At 35.4% G+C, this 23,796-nt stretch overlaps 1 protein-coding gene across 3 annotated transcripts in view; it reads left to right on the top strand.

Moving 5' to 3' along the window:
* Nucleotides 1-17,623, top strand: part of LOC127813246 (uncharacterized) — a 33,159-nt gene extending 15,536 nt beyond the window's left edge. The window contains exons 2-11 of one of the 3 annotated variants that reach the window (XM_052354125.1): nucleotides 1,451-1,551; nucleotides 2,311-2,485; nucleotides 2,580-2,876; nucleotides 2,948-3,041; nucleotides 3,240-3,751; nucleotides 3,947-4,061; nucleotides 5,626-5,681; nucleotides 15,999-16,105; nucleotides 16,233-16,320; nucleotides 16,961-17,623. In XM_052354125.1, coding sequence (XP_052210085.1) covers nucleotides 1,451-1,551; nucleotides 2,311-2,485; nucleotides 2,580-2,876; nucleotides 2,948-3,041; nucleotides 3,240-3,751; nucleotides 3,947-4,061; nucleotides 5,626-5,681; nucleotides 15,999-16,105; nucleotides 16,233-16,320; nucleotides 16,961-17,134 — 1,719 coding nt within the window. In that variant the 3' untranslated portion in view covers nucleotides 17,135-17,623. Of the gene's footprint in view, nucleotides 1-1,450; nucleotides 1,552-2,310; nucleotides 2,486-2,579; nucleotides 2,877-2,944; nucleotides 3,042-3,239; nucleotides 3,752-3,946; nucleotides 4,062-5,625; nucleotides 5,682-15,998; nucleotides 16,106-16,232; nucleotides 16,321-16,960 lie in introns of all 3 variants that reach the window. The other 2 variants (XM_052354127.1, XM_052354128.1) reach the window with 2 other exon arrangements.
* The last annotated feature ends 6,173 nt before the right edge of the window (nucleotides 17,624-23,796 follow it).

The raw sequence follows: 23,796 nt of genomic DNA, 5'->3' as shown, positions 1-23,796 counted from the left end.
ACCTTACCCATTTTAGATGGTATAAGGATGCATTTATTTCCAAAATACGTATTAGACGTGATGTAAATTCTGCATTTGGGGGTAAAAATTTCTTTCTTAAATATCAACTTTGTTCAATGAAAAGGTAAAAAGTAGAATTAGGTATAAACATAGAGATGCTAATATATTATACGAGAACTATACAGATGAAGAACTTGTTAGCGAATACTATATTAGTGGAGGGATAGCCTTATGCAATGATACCTATCCAAAAAAAAAAGAAAAATTCAAAAAGGCGTAGGCCAATAGGAAGAAAAGAATTAGGACAATTCTGTGACTAATTTGCTTATAATTTATCTGAACAGCCTCTTAGAAAACCTAAAAAAAGGTATACGTACACAAGTTGTAAGGGTCCAATTGGCAGGGTTATAGTTTTCAGTTTTCATTTTGTTATAATGAAAAAGAAACAGAAAATTGCATTTACTTATCCAATTTAATTTGACAAAGATTTTGAAAACAAGAACAAGGGGTCACTGACGATACAACGGCAGTAGCCACTTGCCAGTGATTTGTGCCAGCGACTTACCAAAGGAGTCACCAGGGACTGCTTTGGCAATCTCTGGCACTGATGGTGGGAGGGGGTGCAGAGAAAATACAAAAAAAAAAAAAAAAAAAAAAACACAACTAGAAACAAAACAAAGTGGTCAGATGCTATTTTTTTTCATTTTTTTAAAAATGAAAACTAAAACTGGACACAAAATTGAAATGAAATTGAAAACTTTAGAAATTAAAAACAGATAATTGAAAGCTTTGTCAAACGACCCTAAACTAAAAGAAAATATGAAAATCAAAAAAAGAAATTAAAGACAACAAATGAATTTTATTGACCCTAAGTTTGGTCATTTAACTGTATTACAGATTGATTTTGTCTTTCCTTAGACCTAGATAGCCTTTTCCTAAGTGATGAAGGCTTATGTTTTTAAGCAAATAAACAAATAATGGTTGTACAAGGATATCTTACTAATCTGATTGCCATAACTGATAGGAGTTTCTGAAGTACTTACTGTTTTAATGTTTAGAATCCACTAAATTCTCATGGTTCCTTGATCAGATGTTATTGGAAAGGCAATCATTTTATAATAACTTTCTCCTCCAATCTAATTCATCAATGGATACTCTTTTCTACTTAATATGGATAATGACCTTGTTCTGAAGGGACACAACTTATAAAGAACCCTGTTTGCTAGATTGCAACACAAGTTTATGGGATTTTAAATGAATCCCGTGTCTTCTTGCTTGTCAGCTTATCTCTCTCTCTCTGACTTCTGATGCATAACGCATAGGATATATATTGATCTTTTCCTTTGCCCTTGATCATGACTTTCTACTGTAGCATGAATGAAGTACATTATACATCTGCTTTAAGATGTTATTCTATTATCATATAATGCGATATTTTTTTCTCTTGTAGGAGTATATTATAGTGCTAGTTTGCAATGGAAAGCATCAGATTCAGGCAAGAGATGATCTGGAGGCATTTCTTGGGGAAAGAAGTGCTGAGTTTATCTCTTGGTACTATAGTTACTGAATTTGTTCTGATTGTCAGTTATAATTCATTTTCTAGTTATAGTTACTCCTGGATTTTTTTGTTTTGCTAATTAGGCACATAGAATTCTGAAACCTCACAAATTAATGAAGAAAAAGGAGGAGTTATTGGGGATGCATGAAGTGGTTTTGCCTCAACCTTGCATTTGCAAACCTACCTAATGGGGAGATTCTTAGGGTCTGCTTGGTAGCCATTTTAGTTTTCTGTTTTCATTTTCAAAATAATGAATCAAAAACAGAAAATGGCATTTGGTTGCATGTTTTCATTTTCAAAAATTTTGAGCACTTTTTGATAAAGTGATAACAAGAAACATGCTTTTTCATAATTTTCATTTTCTTTCTTCCTCCTATTCTGTCCAAAGTTGCCTGAGAGGATTTAAAGGGGTAGCCTCGCAACCTTTTGGCAGTGGCTGAGACATTGGCAACTTGCTGGAGGAGTTGTCAGTGACTCCTCCCTGTGGTGGGAAGGGCAGGAGAGGGAAAAGAAGAAAATGAAAAAAAAAACAAAATCAAACAAAAAATTGAACACAAACCATGGCTATGAAACAATGTGTTAAAGTTTTTATTTTTTTAAAATGAAAATGAAAGACAAGCAAATGAAAAGGAAAACTGAAAAATGAAAGCTCTATTAAGTGGCACCTAAAGGTTTGGGCATCTTTCTTAAATTCATTTCTGTCTTAGTAACTGAAGATTTCAAGTTGCTTAGTGTGTGTCTCATATTTGTAGGCTGTGGTGTCACTTGTTGGAGTTTGCCCATCAACCAAATTCTGGTATTGGTTTAATAGATACAAAAGATGTCACTGTAACTAGTCCTAATGGCAGAGGTGCAGATAGTGATTTGAGAAGCAGCATGTTAAAGGATGTCCATGATCATGATAATGGCAATGCTGATAGGTCACCGGTAATATAGTATTACTTTCTAATTATGTCTCTTTTTTCCTCCACAATTAATGTTTCTTTACTCATCACTAAATCTTGTAACTTACCTTTTGCAGACCATAATTGGGAACTATTGCCATCCATCAGATGATGCTTCTAGTCCTGTTCCCTCAGGTGGTACAGAGTTTAGCAGAGGCATTGAATATGTTGGAGGTCCTATTACCCACTTGAATGGAGTAAATACCAATACGACACAGTCACAAAAAGGGTGGAAAGCAGTTCCCAAGGAAATTGGTGCAACTGAAAGTATTCATGATAATTCCTTGTTGCACAGGCCTCATGAAGTAGGAGACTATTCTCAGATTCCAACTGGAGGAGAGGTAAGCTTTGAATGTCTCAATAAATCTAAGAAGGTGAGCAAAGCAGACCCTTTTCCTAATACGTTTTTCATGTATTTCTAATACCAATTCATGTTGTCCAGCAGATTGTCAACCATAAAGGCAATGAATTGTCTGGCCCACTTTTGGATTTTTCTGGAAGAGAAATAGCTTTGAGAAATTTGCAGTTTTCTATTATTGGTATAGTGCAGTCTGAAACCTTCCCAAAAGTGGTCCTGGATTTATGAGTTTATGCATGCATGGCTGACATAACTATATTTTAACTGCCTTCTTGTTCTACAAACAGATAAATACTCATTTTGAATATGTATAAAGGCAGTTGGTAGATGATCCAATGTTATTTGTCTTTATATTTTTTTTCATTATTTTTGCTTTCAGGGGACCTTCATGCTGTGGATGATTCTGCAAGAAGTGCTCCAAGACCAGTTCAACAAATAACCTGCCAAAGCAAAAAGTCTAGGGTCAGTGTGTGGGATAGATTGGGCAAGCCATGTGAAGAAAAGTTCTCTTATAATGCTGAGACTGCTGATGAACATACTACTGTTAACACTGAGAAAGATCAAGAAGTTTACAACCAAAGTACCTCAGTAGACCTTGCTCTCAACAGCAAAATTTGTTCAAGTCCAAGTGAAGTTCATGAACTTGATAAGAGTGGCAATAAACTCAGTGAATGTAGGAAACTGGAGCAGGGTGCCAACATGATAAGTAAACTTCATGCAGCAAATAATATTCGACGAAAGAGACATTTTGGTGAGATTAGTTCTGGCCCCAGTTCCCCTTCAGTTTCTTTGGTGGGTAAAGGTGGCATAAACCAACAAGACCATGAAAGATCACATGATTTTAGAAAATTGAACTCAAGTGCAGGGGCTACTGCTCCAGATTTAGTTTCAGTATGTTTCTTGCTATCAAATTTGATTCTGCTCTACATTTAGCTTGGATTTGAGATTATATTTTTGTGAACAATAAGAGATGAATTCAAAGGCAAGAACCCCAAGCGAAAACAAAATCTGTTTCTTGTTTATTTATTATGTGTGGTTTGATATTGACATTGGAAATTTTAAATTGGTTATTTTATCCTCTTGCAGCGAGTACAAGACATGAAACAAAAGTTGCAACAAATTGAACTAGAGATGGCTAAGCTAAGAACCAAGCAGCTACAGATGAAAAGAGGTGGACAACCCTACGCACCATCAGATTCTGGTAAGGCATTTCCAATAGTTGGATTAAATGCTCTATTTCAAATTTAGCACTTGAGAAATACATTCCAAATTTTCAACACATTATGTTAACTTATGTCATGCTGAATGCATTATCCCATTCTTTTACCTTCTTTGAATGTGAGAAATACATTCTTTTTCTTAGGCTATTATAATTAGAAGCATAAATATGGATACAAAACAAACATGGATATGGATATACATACGCTTAATATTTTTATTAGTAATGGTGAGGTTGCAATGGTAAGATTGCTATTTTTTGATAGGAAGGTCATGTGTTTGAATCATGGACGCAACCTCTTTGCAAAGGAAAGATAAATCAAGGTTGCCTAGAAAAATGATTCTTTCCTGACCCTCGCAAAGCAGGGAGCCTCATGCACTGGGTTTGCCTTTAGTAAATTTTAAGAATATAATAGAAAAAAGAAAAACCTAAACTGGTAAAAGAGTACCACTGCTTCAATATCAAGATACTATTCCATGTATATAAATATTGATATATAAAAAGTTTGTCACATTCCTAGGGTTAGCTAGGATTGTGATAGGAATTAGGGGAGAAATCAGAATTGAAGGAAGGGGGAAATCAGTAGAAAGAGTGAGAGGAATTAGAGAAGAAACGAGAGGGAGATTGGAGAGAAATCTTAGAGAGAAATGAGAGTTTCATTCATTCAATTCAAGCATAATCCTTCCCAACCTCAGCTGTGGCTTATATATAGCCTAACAGCCTCCCACATGCTCCCATGTGCAATATAACAACTAGCCTAACTGCCTATAGAATAGGACAAAGCCCTATAACAGAAGAAAGGAAAAGAAATTACAATTATTGTATATTGCATGCCAACTCCTACTATTATATTTACTAAATTATCCTTGGGGTCATGAAAAGTTTAAAAATTCATTCAATATAAAAAATAATAAAATTTTCCCACAGTTGTCATTAGGGTTTTGATTGGAGTAAGGCTACTATTGAATTTGTGACCTGTGTTGGAATTAGGTTGGCTAGAAGTGTTGAGGGAAGAATAATGGTTTTGTTGGAAAAGGAAAAAGAAATTGAGTCAGATGGAGAGTGTGAGAGAGAGAGATGGGGAGAGAACCTACACCTTTTCCATCATCAGTGTTCTGTCATTTTAGTGAAACTAGAGCTCAATTTTGTACTTCTTATCCCTTACATAGAGACTTATGAAATCTGTACACTCTACCTTGAACCAAGTGTGATTATTGAGAAAAAAAAAAAAAAAAAAAACTTATTTAGAAAGGCATGTTCAACCAATGGATGTCATGTCCAACCTATGGAGATGCTTGTTTGTCATGTTTCTAGACATATTTGGTAATGAAAATAATATTAAAATATTTAAGATACACCATTGGGCTTGTCCCCCATGTATCAATGTGTGTCCAATAAATGTTGGACACTTTAAGGGCTTACTGGAGACTTGGGTCATTAAACTACTTTGTTTGGATGTAAATTCTGTGTATATCCATACTGTAACTAGTTAATCGAGATGATATATAGTGGTAAGGCTCAATTTTTGAGATTTGTGCTTTTGCAGGTGTAATTGAGCGTTCTGAGGAAGATGTGGAGTCAAGAACTGTGTTCGTTTCTAATGTAACCTCATGGAACTTTTTCCCTGTCTTTTCTTATGATGGGTTATGCTATTGGTTTTCTATTTTTATTCTTTTTTCTATTAAAAACAAAACTTTATGCCTAATGCAAAATTCTTTATGGGTCTTTTTAGCATATTTAAACCACTGGGATTTTTGCGGTGGGTTGCTGATTCTATGCTGGGTATAAGTCAAGCTGAATGTAGCCCATGTGGGCTCTTTTTGACCAATGTATCTTCAAGCTTGAGTAACAATTGTGAAATTACATACTCAACTATGAGTATATGAGCTATTGAAAACTGTGAATAAATCTTTCACTTGTGAGTCTAGGAGTTCTTAAGCATGTATAATGCACCTGTAAAACCTTTCTGACTGGATAGAACTTTACTTGGAAGTTGAAACTTCCTAGGATACTGGACAGGAAGGGGACAAAATATATGTGGGTTTCAATGGAGAATTTTAAATTGTACACTGCAAGGGAAGGGGTACAGAACTAATCAAAAGAAACCTTGATTGGAGTTCTTTAATAGATGAATTTCAACATATGCATTGTTTTCTGTTATTCAAGATATTTTTAAGATGCAGGTTTTTCTGGAATAATTACAAATAATGTTGCACTATTGGATTTAATTTAATTTCTTTGGTAATGTCTGTATTACTGGAAGCTGAGGAAACTAAGAAAAAGTTTTACTTCAACTGTTGGTTGAAATAGGTGGCATTGACTGAAATTTGAGAGGGCAAGAAGGACTGAAGACTAAAATCCTGGTCTGGTATACAGATAAGGCTAAGGGTCTATCTCATCACTAAGTTTAATTCAACTTAATTGGGACTTCAGCTTGAAAATTATGGGTATTTGTTGGATTATGAGGATATCCAAGATTAAGGCAATGGAGATTTGGTTAGGATTAATTCCTAATCTAGAATTAGGATCTTATATATATCTTTCCTTTCTTCCTTATTGCTGATTATTTGTCCTTTCCTTTCTTGTATCTTTCCTTTTGTTGTTGTATTTTCTCTCTATAAGAGAGCTGTTTGTGTTCATAGTTTGGATATGAAATATATTAAGTTTCTCCTAGCGATTTTACATGGTATCAGAGCCTAATAGGCTGATACACTAAAACCCTAGTGCCTTCATTGCATCAGCTGCCACCCTTTCATTGGGTTCCTCTTCACCATCGGTCTTAACCTGGTAAGAGTGCCTTTAGCGCACTGTCTGGCCACCAGCTCCATCACTGCCACTGAGGTCGCCACTATCAGATTGACCGACCACTGGAGACCCACCGCCGTCAGATCCTTCACGTGCCGTCACGCGTCACTGCCCAGTTCGTCTCCGACCCCACACGCCAGTGCGCCACCCTCTCGCCTCCAGCTTCTCCAGATCAGCCCTCCGACATTTTTATCTCTCATTCCTGGTGTTCAACTTACCTTCATCACATCCGATCTCTTCCTCTCCATCTGGAACAGCCATGTCCGAACCTTCAAGCGTGACTCCAAATTTGAAAATTGGAGAATCAACTCCAATGGTTCAATCAATGGAAGCCGGAACTGGATCAGGGACTGGAGAGCTGCCCGGAATCCACCAATCCTACCGATTAGATGGTAGGAATTATTTACAATGGGCCCAACTGGTACAAACATTCCTCAAGAGTAAAGGAAAAAACAACCATTTGATTTCGGCTCCACCAAAACCAACAGATCCTGCACTTCCAGCCATGGGAGGTAGAAGATGCTCAAATCATGTCATGGCTTTGGAATGCCATGCAACCCGAGGTAAGTAAAAACTACATGTTCTTGGGTTCGGCTAGAGAGATTTGGGAAACTATACGATAGACTTATTCCAAAATTCATGATGCATCAGTTATATTTGAGGTTAAAACTAAACTTAGTAGCACTAAACAAGGGAGCATGAGTGTTACTGAATACTATAATAGGATGCATGGCTTATGGCTAGAGTTAGACCATTATCAGAATATTAAAATGGTATGCAGTGTTGATGTTGCAACTCTTAGTCAAATGTTTGAAAGAGATAGAGTGGTTGAGTTACTAGCAGGCCTCAATTCAGAGTTTGATCAAGTTTGGGTGCAAATTTCCAGCTCTCCATGAGGTTTTCGCTATGGTTAGAAGTGAGGAGAATTGAAGGACAACAATGCTTCATGAAGCTAGAACAGAAAGATCAGCCATGATCTCCAATCAAAGGGCTGCTGTAGTGACTGAAACTGGTTTAGAAAAATCAGCCATGGTGTCCAACAAAGGAGGTGGATCAAGGATGAAAGCAGGAAGGGGAGAATTTCAGTCTCGGGCTGCAAACAAGGAGGCACTCTGGTGCACCTTCTGCAATAAACCAAGACATACTAGAGAGACTTGCTTCAAGCTCCATGGAAAGGAAGTGGTTTTAAATCGTTTGGGAAGTTTTAAAAATCTGGCAGCCAAGAATTAGGCATATGTATGCAGCAAGGGCCAAGAAGAAGAGGCATTAACTACCCAAAGTGAGCCTGCTCCAGGTGCTGATTTTTTAAACACTGAAGAGATCTCTAAGTTGAAGCTGTTCCTCAAGACCTTACAAGATGGTGCATGCTCTCTTGCACACAAAGACTCCTCAGGTAACTGCCTTCATTCAGCATTTTGTAAAATGATTGCAACTTAGTTTGGTTCACCTATCAAACGATTAAGAATTGATAATGCGAGGGATTATTTTAATCATCACTTGCATCAATATTTCCAACAAGAAGGAATAATCCATGAATCTTCTTGTGTTGATACCCCCCAACAAAATGGGGTAGCTGAAAGGAAGATGAAACACCTCCTTAATGTGTCTCGATCTCTTCTTCATCATCACAATGTTCCTAAATCCTTCTGGGGGGAAGCAGTCCTTACAGCTGCCTATCTCATTAACCGAGTCCCTACCAAGTTGTTACAAAATCAAAGTCCTTTACACTGTCTATCCTCTTTCTTTCCCGATCAATTCTTACATTCCCCTCTTCCCCTTCGGGTGTTTGGTTGTGTATCCTTTGTTTACATTCCCAAACAACACCGTGATAAACTTGATCCTCGAGCACTCAAATGTGTTTTCCTTAAATATTCACCCACTTAAAAGGGGTGCAAGTGTTACCATCCTCTCACTCGAAAATTTTATGTCTCCAAGGATGTCACATTTGTGAAATCTGCACCTTTTTTTGGCTCATCCTAGGTTGGTCCCTAGGGGGAAACTTTGGTTCAAGGTGACCACCCTTCTAGTGACAACCTTTTATGTGATAGTGACATCTTCTTTCCTTCTGTTCAACCTATTCTTACATCTTCTCACCCCCCTAGCCATCCTATTATCTCTCCTCAATCTCCAAATAACAGTCATGACTCAGCCCTCAATTAAGGTATGACTGAGAAGGAGCAGGGGCAATAAGATAATCAAGAGCTATCATCCTTTGTCAGGTATAAGCGATCTCCTTATGTATTCAAACGTAGACAGCCCCAGCATGCACCATCATCATCTCCTAGTCAAGGTATGAATCCCATTCAATCTTCACCCTTAGTTCAACCTGATGACCTAGACCTACCAATAGCCATTTGAAAAGGGAAAAGAAGTTGCACTCAACACCCATTAACCAACTTCTTGTCCTATCATCGTCTTTCCCAGAATCACAGGGCCTTCTTAGTATCCTTGGACTCCATTGAAATCCCCAAGTCAGTTGAAGAGGCTCTAAAAGATCTGAACTGGAGGCAAGCCATGTTGGAAGAGATGAAAACTTTGAAGAAGAACCATACATGGGACTTAGTACCTCAACCACAGGGTGTTACACCAGTTGGCTGCAGGTGGATTTTCAATATCAAATACAATGCCGATGGGACCCTAGAGAGATACAAAGCTAGATTGGTTGCCAAGGGCTACGCTCAATCATATGGCATAGACTATCTCGAGACATTTGTCCCTGTGGCAAAAATGGCAACTGTGAGAATTCTTTTATCATTAGCAGCTTATTTTGGATGGAGCCTACAATAGTTGGATGTAAAAAATGCATTTCTACATGGAGATTTGGACGAAGAAGTTTTTATGGAATTGCCCCCTGGATTTCAGGAAGGGGAAGCAGGGCAAGTGTGCAGACTAAGGAAGGCACTCTATGGGCTCAAACAGTCCCCAAGAGCATGGTTTGGTAGGTTTTCCAAGGCCATGACAGATATGGAATATAACCAAAGCAAGGGTGATCATACACTCTTCTTCAAGCATTCAGACAAAGAGAAGGTTACTGCTCTATTGGTATATGTAGATGACATAATAGTCACAGGAAATGATGCAGAGGAACAGAAGATTCTCAAGGACAAGTTAGCCAAGGAATTCGAGATTAAAGACCTTGGTTCTCTCAAGTATTTCTTAGGGATTGAAGTTGCTTATTTGAAAGCTGGAATATTTATCTCCCAAAGGAAATATGTGCTGGACTTGTTAGCTGAGACAGTGGTATCAGGAGGGAGAGGATCTAATGTGCCGGTAGAGCCTAACAGCAAGTTGGGAGTTGATCATAATAGTCAACCAGTAGATAAGGGTAGATACCAAAGGCTGGTAGGCCGTCTGATATACCTGTCTCACACTAGACCTGATATTGCCTTTGGAATTAGCCTTGTGAGCCAATTCATGCACAACCCGACAGAAGAACATATGTAAGTAGTAAGGAAGATCTTAAACTATTTGAAGGCTACCCTAGGTAAGGGGATCTTGTTTAAATCAGGAGAAGAGCTGGATATTAAGGGGTTTATAGATGCAGACTATGCAGGATCTCTTATTGATAGGAGATCAACTAGTGGATATTGTGTATTTCTCAGTGGAAACCTTGTGTCATGGAGGAGCAAGAAGCAAAGTGTTGTGTCAAGATCAAGTGCGGAAGCTGAATTTATAGCGATGGCTCTTGGACTATGTGAGGTGTTGTGGCTAAGAATCATCCTAGAAGATTTGAAGATTAGGGTTCAAGGCTCAATCAAGGTGTTCTGTGACAACCAATCAGCCATCAGTATTGCCCATAATCCTGTTCAACATGACAGGACAAAACATGTTGAAATAGACCGACACTTCATTAAAGAGAAGTTGGATGCAGGCTTGATCAACATATCCTATGTTTCATCTAAAGACCAAGTGGCAGATATGTTAACTAAAGGGCTTGCAACTAAGAGGTTCGAGGATTTAGTAAGCAAGTTGGGAATGATTGACATACACTCTCCAGCTTGAGGGGGAGTGTTGGATTATGAGGATATCCAAGATTAAGGCAATGGAGATTTGGTTAGGATTAATTCCTAATCTAGAATTAGGATCTTATATATATCTTTCCTTTCTTCCTTATTGCTGATTATCTGTCCTTTCTTTTCTTGTATCTTTCCTTTTGTTGTTGTATTTTCTCTCTACAACAGAGCTGTTTGTGTTCATAGTTTGGATATGAAATATATTAAGTTTCTCCTAGAGATTTTACAATATGTTCAATTGTGACTATTGCACGTACATTTTGATCTTTTAAAGGGTAATACACTTGAATTCAAGCAATTAGGCTTTGGCAGCCTCTAAAATTATTTTTACTGAAAAGGAAGAGGTATTCCTCAATGGGAGTCAAACAATTCATTCATAGAAATTGGCTCCACAAAGGATGTCCCATTTATCGGGAGTTTGCAGCTAGTGCAGATTTGCTTGGACACCATGGGCTTTTCATTGTGGAAACTGTTGAATTGCTTCTTATATGGGCAGCTTACAGAGGTGGTCTAAAAGGAATGGCAAGTATGGCACTTGGCTACCTTCGGTAAAGTGCTCCTGAGGAGTGAGTATTTGCCTTTGAAATTTCAACTAGGTAGTGAAGGAACTAGTTCTGAACTGCAGGTTCTTTTTTACTGAGTGACGAGGAGATGATATTCATAATCTGTTTAGATTTTATTGAAATTTTATATTCTTTTTGTTTATCTAGTGCCACTTTATTTGTAGATGGTGTGAATATTGGACCAACCCATGTTGTTGTTGGAAAAATATAGGGCTTGCTTTATGGCAATGTTTTGGAATATGTTTGTTGTGCTGTGTTAAACTAAGAGAATATTGTATTCTTTTGTTGTACTGGAAGGCATGCAATGTACATATACAAGGTCTTTGACTAACCTAAAAAGGTAATAAGGATTAACCTAAAATGGTAATAAACAACTATGGAAAGATTACAAAAAATATTCCCAAAATATTATAGCAATATTCCCAAGATATTTTCAAAATATTCCCAAGATATTATAAGATCTGTAACTATTCTCAAAGTATTATAGCAATATTCCCAAGATATTCTAACATCCACCCTCAAACTCATGAAGCTAAGAAGTTAGCTAACTTGTGTTTGGATACCAAGTGCCTAAGTGAAGTAACATTGCTTATTGATGTAGATATCATGATGTATGTCTTTGGCTAGAGGAAGCAGTAAAAGTGGCGATTAGAATTCACACGATTAGAGGTTGTGTTTTGAAAGAAAGTTGCTCAATCTGGAGGTGTGTATGATGCAGTGTTGTTAAAGCGTTAGTGGAAAAAAAGTGTGAAGCACAGTTCTAGTGCCTTTTCTTGTCAAAGTGAAGCACATGTGATAAAATGCAGCTAAAGTGCTAAAAGCACATGTTATTTTGTTAAGTGCAAAGTATGCTAATTTTTTTATTTTTAATTTTTATTGTTTTTAGTAAAGAAGTTATTTTGTACCCTAATACACCAAAACTCACCCATCTATTATATAAATATCTTGTAGTGTTGTAGAAGAGAACAATTTTTATCATTATTATTTGACATGGGGTGTTTCTAATATAGTTAGAGTTGATGAGTCTAGATTTAATATTACAAGCAAATTAAGGCGGCAATTTAACAACTAGAATGCCCACTTGAACTTCTAGTTCACGGCCATTTTTGGTTGAAAAATCAATTAGATGGCACTGATGAGGAGGATGATCCTATTTTGTTCGCTTTTAGCATGAATTTTTGTCTTAACACGCCTATAATCTAGTAATATTCTCCCTTTATTTTTTCTAACATTTGCACTTTGTTTTGGTTGAGCATGCTGTTATGACCATGGAATCACGAAGCCAACTGTGCTGGCACTTAGCTCACAATTGCCCTCCTAGTAATGGCTAAGTCAACTGATCTCCGACCTGCACCTGCCTTTGGATCTTCTCATTGCTTGAAACCTTGAACAACCACCACAAAAGAACTCTAGAGAGTAAGAGAGAGCTTGTAGAGAAACTCTAAAAACTTTATTGAGAATGGAATGACTACAACTCAGAGGTGACCCCCTATTTATAGTTTTCAAGCTAGAGTGCAAAAGACCAAAATACCACTTTTGGTCCTTATCTACAACTCTACAATGGACATCTGTATTCCATCTCCCTTTGGATAATTCTGGAACCTTCAAAATCTGCTTGCTAGGCTTCCATGTAGTGTATCCTGTCATGATCCAAGGACATAGTAGTAATTAGATAATAGTGGAATTTCTTTAGTTGTATTGTAACAACCTCCAGCTGTATTCATTTGAATAATTGGCAACCCTATTGGCGCCAAACCTAGCTACCGGATCAGCATATAAGACTGATCCAATCTGATTCAAAGAACAACCAATTATTGAATGAAATATGATTTTTCAGACTCTCTCTTAGTTTCCCACTCTTTCTCTCGGTCCTCCCTATTCTCCCTCTCTGTTTCTGTTCTTCTCTAATTCCCTCCCATTTCTTCTGATCTCTCTCCCCAATTCCTTCCTATTATCTCCCAAACCCTAGGTTGAACCCTAGGAACGTGACACATCCTCTCAGCACACCATGTGGTGACTCTTCATGGGGGGTCCTCTCATGCTGTGCCATGCAGCTCGCGTGGTCATTCCCACATGGCTAGCCAATTGCACCCCCACAGCACATCCAGTCGCATGCCCTGATGTGTCCCAGTCACCCTGTCATGTCTCAGTCATTTGGATCTTCAATAGAACTCCTAGTCATCACAACATGTCGCTTTAATGGCAGAGCCTCCATACTTCTTTCTAATGGAAGTGTTCTGATTCGGCGGTGGAATAGTGCTTCATGCATAAGCTCTAGAAGGCCTTTGTGCTTGAGTGTACTTAGAGCCTTTAAAAACACCATTGCAATGTTTGATCAGCAATCAATGACTGAAGGTTGCGCACCTATTGGAGGAGGAGACAGCAGTTGTGCTGATTGCAAAAGGAAGGAGTGGGTGCGATCACGATCTATAGGGCTGCAATCTGTGCTCTGAAACAGGGGGAATGACTAGCTGAGAGTATGTGACCGGTGAGAACAATGGCCAATAAGGTGTCGGTGAGGATGGCTGGTTCTGGTTAGGATTATTAGGTTTGGCATATGGCTTTGGTTCCATTTAAAAGTGAAATGAGTATTGTATTGCATTGTTTTCATATATATTACCATTGAAGGTATACAATGAGTATATATAAGGTCTTTGACTTGCCTAAAAAGGTAACTAACAACTATGGAAAGATTTAGAATATATAAAAGATCTATAAAATATTGTAGCAATATTCCCAAGATATTCTAACATGCTTAATTGGCAACTGTGGTCAAATAGGAAATGGAGTTTTTTGAGATGGTTTGTGGTACTGTGCATTAATATATATTCTTCTACTGGCTGGGTTGATATTCTTAAAGCTGAAATGGTTGCTTCTTTAGGATAGAGAGTTGTTTTGTGGAGGATTGCAAGGCATTAGTGCTGAAATAGGTTTCTGTACTGTCTGAAAACATTTGTCAAAGCTCTTGGATGTATTCTTATTTGATGCTTTTTTTTGTTTATTATCCTGTCACTGCATCTTTTTGAGAGTTTTTAATTTTAGTTTCTTATTAATTGGAAAACAAAGCAGTTGCTGATGTGGCAGAGAGGTAATGGTTACTGCCTTTCTACAAATTGTCCCTGTCCATAAAAGCAATTTTTTAATGTAATCGTCTTACATAGAATTAAAGGAGTTAAGGTCACAGGTTTGAGTTGGGAAACAACCCATTGCAAAAAAGCAAGTGGAAGGTTGTGTGCAATTATGAAGCTACCCTGACCCTTGCAAAATAGGAAGCCTCAGACACTTAGAGCACTTTTTTTTTTTTTTCATTTCTTTGTGGTTAATTGATGCTGCTCATGTAATTAAGTAATATATGGGTCGTAGATGTGGCTAAATGGTGAATGATGGTACTGTTGCTGTCTATGGTTAGGGCTCTATTAACTGTACTTACCGAAAACTAAAGCTGCTGGGCTAGTCTGTGCTTGTAAGTGGAGGGATCCACGTAACAGAACCCTGGGAGCAGTAGGACTATATAGTCTTTCCCTTAGAGGCTATTATCACGGTTGAGCACATGAATACTGGATTGATGATAATATTTTTGAATGTTTTGGCAACTTGGTGGTTGTCCATGATGTGTAGATGCATGGTTTTGGTTATCCATGGTGAAAAGATGCATAGTTTCTGGCCCTCTTGGTGGCCATAAAGTGAAAATTAGAAATTCAGATGCTGTTATGACTGCATCAATTTAAAGTGAAGGATGAGTGAGCAAGCTAGATGTGATATCAGGGCCATCCAAGTTGAGGATAATGTATTCAAGGGAGGCCAAAGTTAACATTCTTTGTGGTAATAATCAAAGGATTAATAAATTGGGGTTTAATAGAAGTTATGGCCATTGATAATGTAATACCCCGAGAGCCCAGAGAAGTTAGTATATATCGAGGATAGTGTAAGAAAGGAAACAACACTAGATGGGTGACCCCCCTGGGAAGTTCGTGTAGGTCCATTAGGGGGTAAGTTGTTCCGGATCTTCCTATTGCTCAAGCGGGATGTTACAGATAAAAGGTGGTATAAAGAGATACACCAAGTAGCTGTTACCTAATGGTTGGAAAGGCTTAGTTTAGTTGACTAAAGAGGGGGAAGAAAATAGAAAGACAAAGTAGGCCGGTCCATGATATCATGAGGGTACTGGGGGGGGATAGACTGTATTTAGACCTAATTTGGGGTGCGATTTCAGACTGTATTAGACCTAATTTGGGGTAATGGGAGGGATACAGTTAAACCTCGATTTAATTGTAGGATGTGGATGGTTTCTTATTCAAAACTCAGACTCTCAGGCTTGTCAGGCTGTTCAATGTTCCAAGCAATATTAGTCCCATTATACGCTGATAACCATTAGTGGTGGCCCCAAGGGTCTTTTGGTTGGCTCCCATAAGAATACGACTTATATGGCTCCAGGGACCTTCAAAAATATATTTCTATTTTCCATCCTCTATTAAGCTTAAGTTTGTTTTAGTAAATGTTTCAGGAGAATGATTCCTTTCTAACTTCTGTGTTATCAGGTGCATTTTGCTGCAACTAAGGAAGATTTATCATTGCATTTTTCCAAGTGTGGAGTGGTTGTCAATGTCGTAATTTTGACTGACAAAATGAATGGTCAACTGAAAGGGTAAATGCCTTTTTTTTTATGATATCATTCTATCTACACTATATGCATTTATGCATATATAAATGTATGCTTGTCATGTGTTGAGACTGTAACTGTTTAGTGATAAAATTTGGTACTTCTTGTCTAGCTCTGCGCACGTGACATTTTCTAACATGGAGTCTGTTGATAAAGCATTGGCATTGAGTGGGACCTCATTCTTTTCAAGGTTTCTTAAGGTAAGCAATTCTTTACATCTCAAAGATGAAAGTCTCCATAGTTTATTGTTATGATAGGTGTTTGGATTAGCAAGTGATGGTTACAATTAGAAAATAGTAACAAGGGATTCTCTTTTTCACTGCGGAGAGGTCCTTGTAAGATAGTGCTATACTTTGGTGTAGATTGAGTTATGGAGGTTCCCAACTTTGATGTGCACACGAGGAATAAACTAAAATCATAACTGGTACCCCCTTTCCCCTTCTCCATCGTGTAGCATTTGTTAGGTTTATGTGTTAAGTAATATTAGTCCTACCACTTAGACTGGACCTTGACAACCTATTTCCCCTTGGGAAGGTAAACTTTAAGGCTGAGACACCTTGAGGCTTCCTTGGTAACAGTTATCTTGAGCTGTGTTTTGGGCAAGGGACCCGGGGGCACAAATAAATACAAGACCTTTGAGCTACTATAGAACTATTTGATTATATTTCTATTCCCTTTGTACAACAATATAATAGCAACGTAGCCTTGAAAATCACAATTGTAGATTGAACCGCTGAATAAAGAAGTAACTTGTAGAGAGAGAGGGAGGGATTGTTTTACTCTTTTATCATTTTGTTTTGTTATTACTGCTATGTTCTTGAAGATACAGTTTCTGTCCAGGTTGTAAGGAAGGCACATGAAGCTACTTTGTCTTTGGCTGCACCCGAGAGTAGTACTGGGCAGCTGTCCCCAGCACAATCTTCCCCAATCAACAGGAAAGCAGCCGTTGGCAGACCCTTTTATCCCAGATCTCATCTACAGTGGCGTCGCCCATCAACCGATGGCACTATGTAGATGCTTGGGTTGGTTTGTGGTAGTAGGCTTTCAAACATGGACAAAATTTCATTTCGTTTACAGAGTCCTTTGTTTCATCACACTCGTTTCCATGTAGTAGTAATTCATGGAGCACCTTTTGGTCAAAATTTTGTGGAGCTGAGTCTAGTCGAGTGCATATGATTACTGAGTTGAGAGATAGAGCTGTAAATACTTACATCCAGAAACTGCTTTTGACCTATTCATTTGATCTATAGGCAACTGACAGAGCAGAAGCCCGATTCATCCGTCTCTGCTTGCTGCTTTGGCTGCTATCTGCTTCAAGTTATGGTCATGAAATGTTCTTTATGCAGTTCTTGGATTCATCATATACCTGTAGATAACTAACTTCATTTTTCATCTTGTTCTAATTTCAATTAAAGGTAATTGAAGTCACACATTTACTCATGTGACAAACATACCTGTAAATATGTTTTTAGTTGTTTTTCTCTTATCACATGCATTTACACGTGACGTGTAAGGAAAATAATTTTTTATATAAGTGTGGTCATATTATGTTGCTTCTATATATTTAACTAATATTGTGCCCCCTAAATTATTTTTCTTTTAAATGTGACATTTATATGATGTTTTTGGGCAACTCTTATGATAAAAACATCACTAATTCAAAAATTTCCAATCTTTAATTCTACATTTCTTTTGGTTGTTTTACGTTCTAATATTGTATTTTGTTTTGCAATTTCCCGTTTTCATTTTTGAGTTTCCCGCAGCATAATTTACTCTATTTTTCTATTTATGGCTGATTTCAATTTTTATTTACTTTTGTATCCAAACTTGCTCGGATCCTTGGAGTTAGTATGAGAAACACTAGATAGTCTTGTATCTTCAATTTATTTTGGATCATGTTATTGGTACTCTTTGAGCTACACAATACATTACAAATGATAAAAATACTTTTCATGTTTTACTGTCTCGCACCGCCTCACGACCTTGGGTGGGGTATTCTAGCCATGCGTTTTATCGTTTTACATTGTCTTACCTTATCACTTTAGGTGAATAGTATTTTAGATATTTTAGTTATGTTGTTTAGCTCAAAATGTAAGTCATGATGTATTTTAGTTATATTTTTCTTTCTTGGATCGATGACTTACTTTTAAGAGAGCAATTATGTGCAATGTGATGGAACTTGCAATAGTAAAAATATATAATATTTTGAACATGAGAGATGTGTAAAGATGAGTTGTTGATAATTGCTTTTTTAGAGTAATGAACACTTCTATTATGAACACATGAATTTAAAATCCTCTATAATATTATAATTATAATTGCGGTTGATAATTGCTTTTTAGATTTCTTATTTAAGGCGTTGTTAGAAGATTTGTATTGAGTTTTGTGAAAATCTTCTTCCTTTGAAAACTCTTTTTTGGGGTAATGACATATTGATTCTTTACTTGTAAAGTTTCCAACTTACTTGATAACAAATTCAATTATTTTTTTGAAGAGTTTTGTTCTCCAAACAAAGATTTTTAAATCTAACTTATAATTTATTGAAAGCATTTAATAACTCTTCATTTGAAAAGTATCGTGATAAAAAAATATAAGCAGAAGTAGAGGTTATCTTATCTTCTTCTTTAGGAATGACATATGCATTTGAGTTTGAGCTTTCATTTGAGGCATGAGAGCTATCTTGTAGAATTTTTTTAGATTCTTTTTGGTCAAATACATATTTTGACCTTTATACTTGCATATTTTTTTCATTTAGACATTTGAACTTCTTGTTATTTCAATTACACTCCTAAATTTTGTAATTTCAAGTCAATTATATCTCTAAACTTTTTGTTATTTCAATTACACCCCCGAACTATGCAATTTTGACTCAATTACATACATCGACAAATTTATTGATAATAACTAAATAAACATAGTATAAGGGTGTAATTGAAACAACAAAATAAATTTATTGAGGATAATTAAATAAGCATAGTTCAAGAGTGTAATTGAAACAACAAAAAATTTAAGGGTATAATTGACTTGAAATGCATAGTGCAGTAATATAATTGAAACAATAAAAAATTCGAATGTGTAAATAAAAAAAACGTGCAAGTACGAGGGTTAAAATATATATTTGACCTATTTTTTTTCATCCTCCATTTGTTGATGAGTAGATTAACTTTTGATATGGATAATTGGGCTATTAGCACCAAAAAGTCAAAACTTTTTGAGTTGTGGCAATTTTATCCAATCCTTTTAATTTTGACAATTAAGGCCAAATTTGCAAAGTTAGTAGCAATTTTATCCAAATTGGAAAAAGGGCTGCCCGGCCGTTATTTTAACAACAATTTTTTTTATAATAAAATATTAAATACATTTTTTTAGTGTGTGAGTTTAATTTTTTTGTTGTAGTAAAATCAACTAAATAAATTACCCTCACTTTCTTTTTAAATAGCTCCAAACGAACAGTCCATTCCATCTCAAACCAATTTTTTAGATAGCTTCACAACAAATTACCCCCACTCTCATTTTATTTTTATACAGTCCCTAAAAAATTTCAACAGATAACAAAGTTATCTTATAAGCAATAATAAATAATTATTTTATGAAGGCAACTAAAAAATTTCAACAGATAACAAAGTTATTTTATAAGCAATAATAAATAATTATTTTATAAAGGCAACTAAAGTAATACACACATATACATTCATCAGAATTTTTTGAAATACAAGATAGAATATTATACTTCCTTAAAAAGGTGCAAAAAAAAATGTTAAAAAGGTGCAAATATATTATATTTGAATGATACATTTTTTTTATAATAAAATGTTAAATTGTTATACAAAACTGTATTTAACAAAATTGTATGACTGAGCAGCACATTTTTTCAATTCTGCAATTCTAGCCAAATTGTAAAAACGGGCTGCCCGGTTATATAATTTTATTAAATATAACTTTGTATAACAGTTTAACATTTTATTAAAAAAATATAAAATTAAACTCACACACTAAAAAAAATGTATTTAACATTTTATTAAAAAAAATATAAAATTAAACTCACACACTAAAAAAATGTATTTAACATTTTATTATAAAAAATATAAAATTAAACTCACACACTAAAACAAATGTATTTAACATTTTATTAAAAAAAAAATAACCATTAAAATAACGGCTAGGCAGCCCATTTTTCAATTTGGATAAAATTGCTACTAACTTTGCAAATTTGGCCTTAATTGCCAAAATTAAAAGGATTGGATAAAATCGCCACAACTCGAAAAGTTTTGAGTTTTTGGTACTAATAGCCCTGGATAATTTTATCAACTTGTGTAGTTTAACAATAGATTTTTTCATTTTCCCTTTGTACACCATCAACAATTTCATAATATCAATTAGTAAGATATATTGAATCAAGAGTATTTAATATATATTTTGCATTTGAGCATCTAGAAATTTTAGCATGATCATTCTCATTTAAAGTATGACGCAAAATATGCATGGCTCTAATGTTTAAAGAAAAACTCATTTTGTTATGCTCATCCCATTTCAATTTTGGCTTTAAAATAAATTCATTTTTTTACAATATTCCATAATCTATAATCAATGGATGTCATATAAATACAATTTATTTTTCTCTAATGATCATAACATATACCATCAAAATAAGAAGTAGAATATATAGAAGTGGTAAAATCCTACTAATGTTTTGCCATCATTAAAAAAGAAACGATTGTTGGTTTAATTTTGACATGATTTTAATAATGAGTATCATTACAACAAACTTTAATAAGTGTTGTTTCTCAAACTATTTTGAAAAGCTCTTGAAAATGTTCTAAATTTGTCTTTTTAAGTCTTGCGGATCTAAAAATATAATCAAGTTTTAAAATGACAAAAAAAAAAAAAAAAACTTGAAAATGGAAGAAATATTAGGGAATCATTGAATCTATTGTTGACATGATTTTAATGATGTTTTGATAATATTGGACTTAAAGGTTTTGGTCATGTTGAAATAAGTGTCTTGAAACTTTAAGATTTTGATCTTAAACAATTCTTGAAAATGGTTTTGAACTTGTCCTTCAAATCAATAGAATTTTGTGGATCCTAAAACATTGTTAAAGTTTTAAAAAGATAAATAAATAAACTTGAAACATTCATTTTGATCTTGTATTTCAAAGTCAAATGTCAAAACTGTCAACAAGACTTTGTATACTATTGACAGACTCCCAAAATAGTTGATTAGTTCTTGAAACAATTGACTATACAAAATACACGCTCTCTGTTATTTGTTATTGGCCGTTTCTATAACATTTACAATCAAAAGTTTCATTAAACTATCTACTAGTTTTACCAAATTGTAGATTGCATTTTAAAATTGTCCATCATTTATATTGGAAATTTACTAATGATTACTTTTTTGCAGTGTCACCTTACCATTTTAACCCCCAACAGCTAGGTTTTTTTGTAGAGAAGATTAAAAACTATAAATATAAAACTATTGGCCTCTAGAAAGATGATGAATGCAAGAATATATCGGGAAATTATCTATGTGAGTTTCAAGTGTCTTTCTCATCAATTTTGGAGGTTCATTTTGTAAATCTATCCAAAACAGTGGCCGGTCGATGAAGGGAGATTGGAAAAGACGACTAGCTTCTGGTGTGTGGGAGCACATTCCAGGCATGTGGGTGTGGGTGTGGGTGTGTGAGGTAAGGAAAAATAGAGAAAAAAGGAAAAAAGAGAAAAAAGAGAAAAAATTCAAAAAAAATTATGAAAAAATTGAAAAATTTAGTTTTATTAATTTTTCAAAAACTTTGGTCAAGAAATTATTATGGCACAAACTTCGAGACCAGACATATTTCAAGAAGGTTTGAAAAGCTAAACCAAGGTGAGTGGTTTGCCCTAAAAATTTACACGTAGTATGTTTCCCTAAATAAGTATGGAATTTACGAGGTATTTGCCAAGTTTATGTGATTTATGTGCATCTTGATATACATATGCATATTCATTTTATATTATCTCAATAATTATGATATTGCATTAGATATAATATTATTGGCATATCGATAGTTGTGTCATCCATGTTGACCATGGTGGGATGGGATGTTGCCTTGGTAGCATAGTCGCATTTCCCCAAGTGAGTTTTTTTGGAAGCCCATATGAGTCTCTTGTGTTAGGGATGAATTTTTCTCAAAGTGAGAATTGTTGGGAGGAATGCTTAGGGTTCCGCGCGCAGGGCTAAAATGCTAGTGAAAGTTATGCTATGGTGTCGGTTTATTCATGTCCATGCATAATTCATTTATAAAATTTATTTTAACCCTCACTTAGAAGATTCATCTTATAATTTGGACTTTTGTTCCTAGAACATTCCATATTCCAGGTGAATCAAGTAGTAAGAAGGAAAAAGGAGTGGCCGAAGCATAATTTAATTTCAATTCATGTTATTCCCTATGTTTAAAAGACAATTTTATATGTTATCTCACCTACCGAATATTGTAATTTATTGGTTGTTGAGAACAATAGTGTACGTTTGTGTTTGTATGGAATTACGATATCCTTCAGGTTTTGATTCTAACTTCTGCAAGTGTTTAAATTACCATTCCTTAGCTTATCATATGGAATGCTGAATGTATTTATATATGGGGATTTTATATTGAGGAATTTGTGATGATACAAAAAAAAAAAAAAAAGAAATCCCGAGAATAATGGTACGCCAGGGAAGGTCAGGTCGTTACATGTAAGTAATTTTTTCCTGGTTTTGATTGAATTTTTATTGTTTTTTGTTTTTTAAACCCATATTACAAAAGAAGATCTCTATTTATCTTGTTTAGGAATCAAGGGTGTTGTTGGGAAGATGGAGTAAATTGTGATGATATTTATTTATTGGCTGATTGGGTGATGCAACTCTAGTTCATAAGAGTTGGAAGATTTTAGTTTCACTTTTCTCTGTCTTTGTTTTGTTTGGTGGTTTGTATTTTTTTGCATAATCTAAATTAAGGATCTTAGGGATTTTGTTATGGAAGGATGTTGAAATGGAAGTGGGATAAGAAAAGCTTTCGTTTTTATTTGAAAGTTTTCCCACTGAGATTAGTTATGATTGTATGTTAATCCTATAAATGGGAATTATATTTCATTGGGCAACTTGAAAATTGTTGGAGTGTTTATGTAATGACCCATTTATCCATGATTTAATGTCAATTTATGGGGTTGAGGTATTAGGTAAAAGATGTTAAATTTGATGTATTTTTGAATGACAAAGTAAGAACAAATATATGAAAATGTTGAAGTTTAAGTGTAGTTATGGAAACTAGGAGTGGAATTACCTTAAAAATAAAATTAGCGCAACTTGGCATGACCTCGTGTTTCCACGTGGCATTTTTGCCACTCACCTCTTTTGCCGGGCTTATAAATATGAGGGGGCTGGGAAGGAATTTGAAGAACGAGAAGGAATGTAGCAAGTTTAGTGGAAAATCCAAACAACGCGATTAAGGTAAATGTAAAATTAATTAGAATTAAATAAAAGGTAGTTTTTCTAATGTTTATGTGACAGTTCGCCTCCCGAAATCCCTATTAACATAGAAGATATGTGAGAGGGTCATCAATAGGATGCTATAGAACAATAACACATGGCAAAAACACTCACCAAACTCAATATAATAGAGACCATGGCCTTTTTTTTTTAACAACTAATAGACAGG

The sequence above is a fragment of the Diospyros lotus genome, chromosome 11 (assembly GCF_014633365.1).
Source record: "Diospyros lotus cultivar Yz01 chromosome 11, ASM1463336v1, whole genome shotgun sequence".
Lineage (NCBI taxonomy): Eukaryota > Viridiplantae > Streptophyta > Magnoliopsida > Ericales > Ebenaceae > Diospyros > Diospyros lotus.
This window is presented reverse-complemented; position numbering and strand designations above follow the sequence as displayed.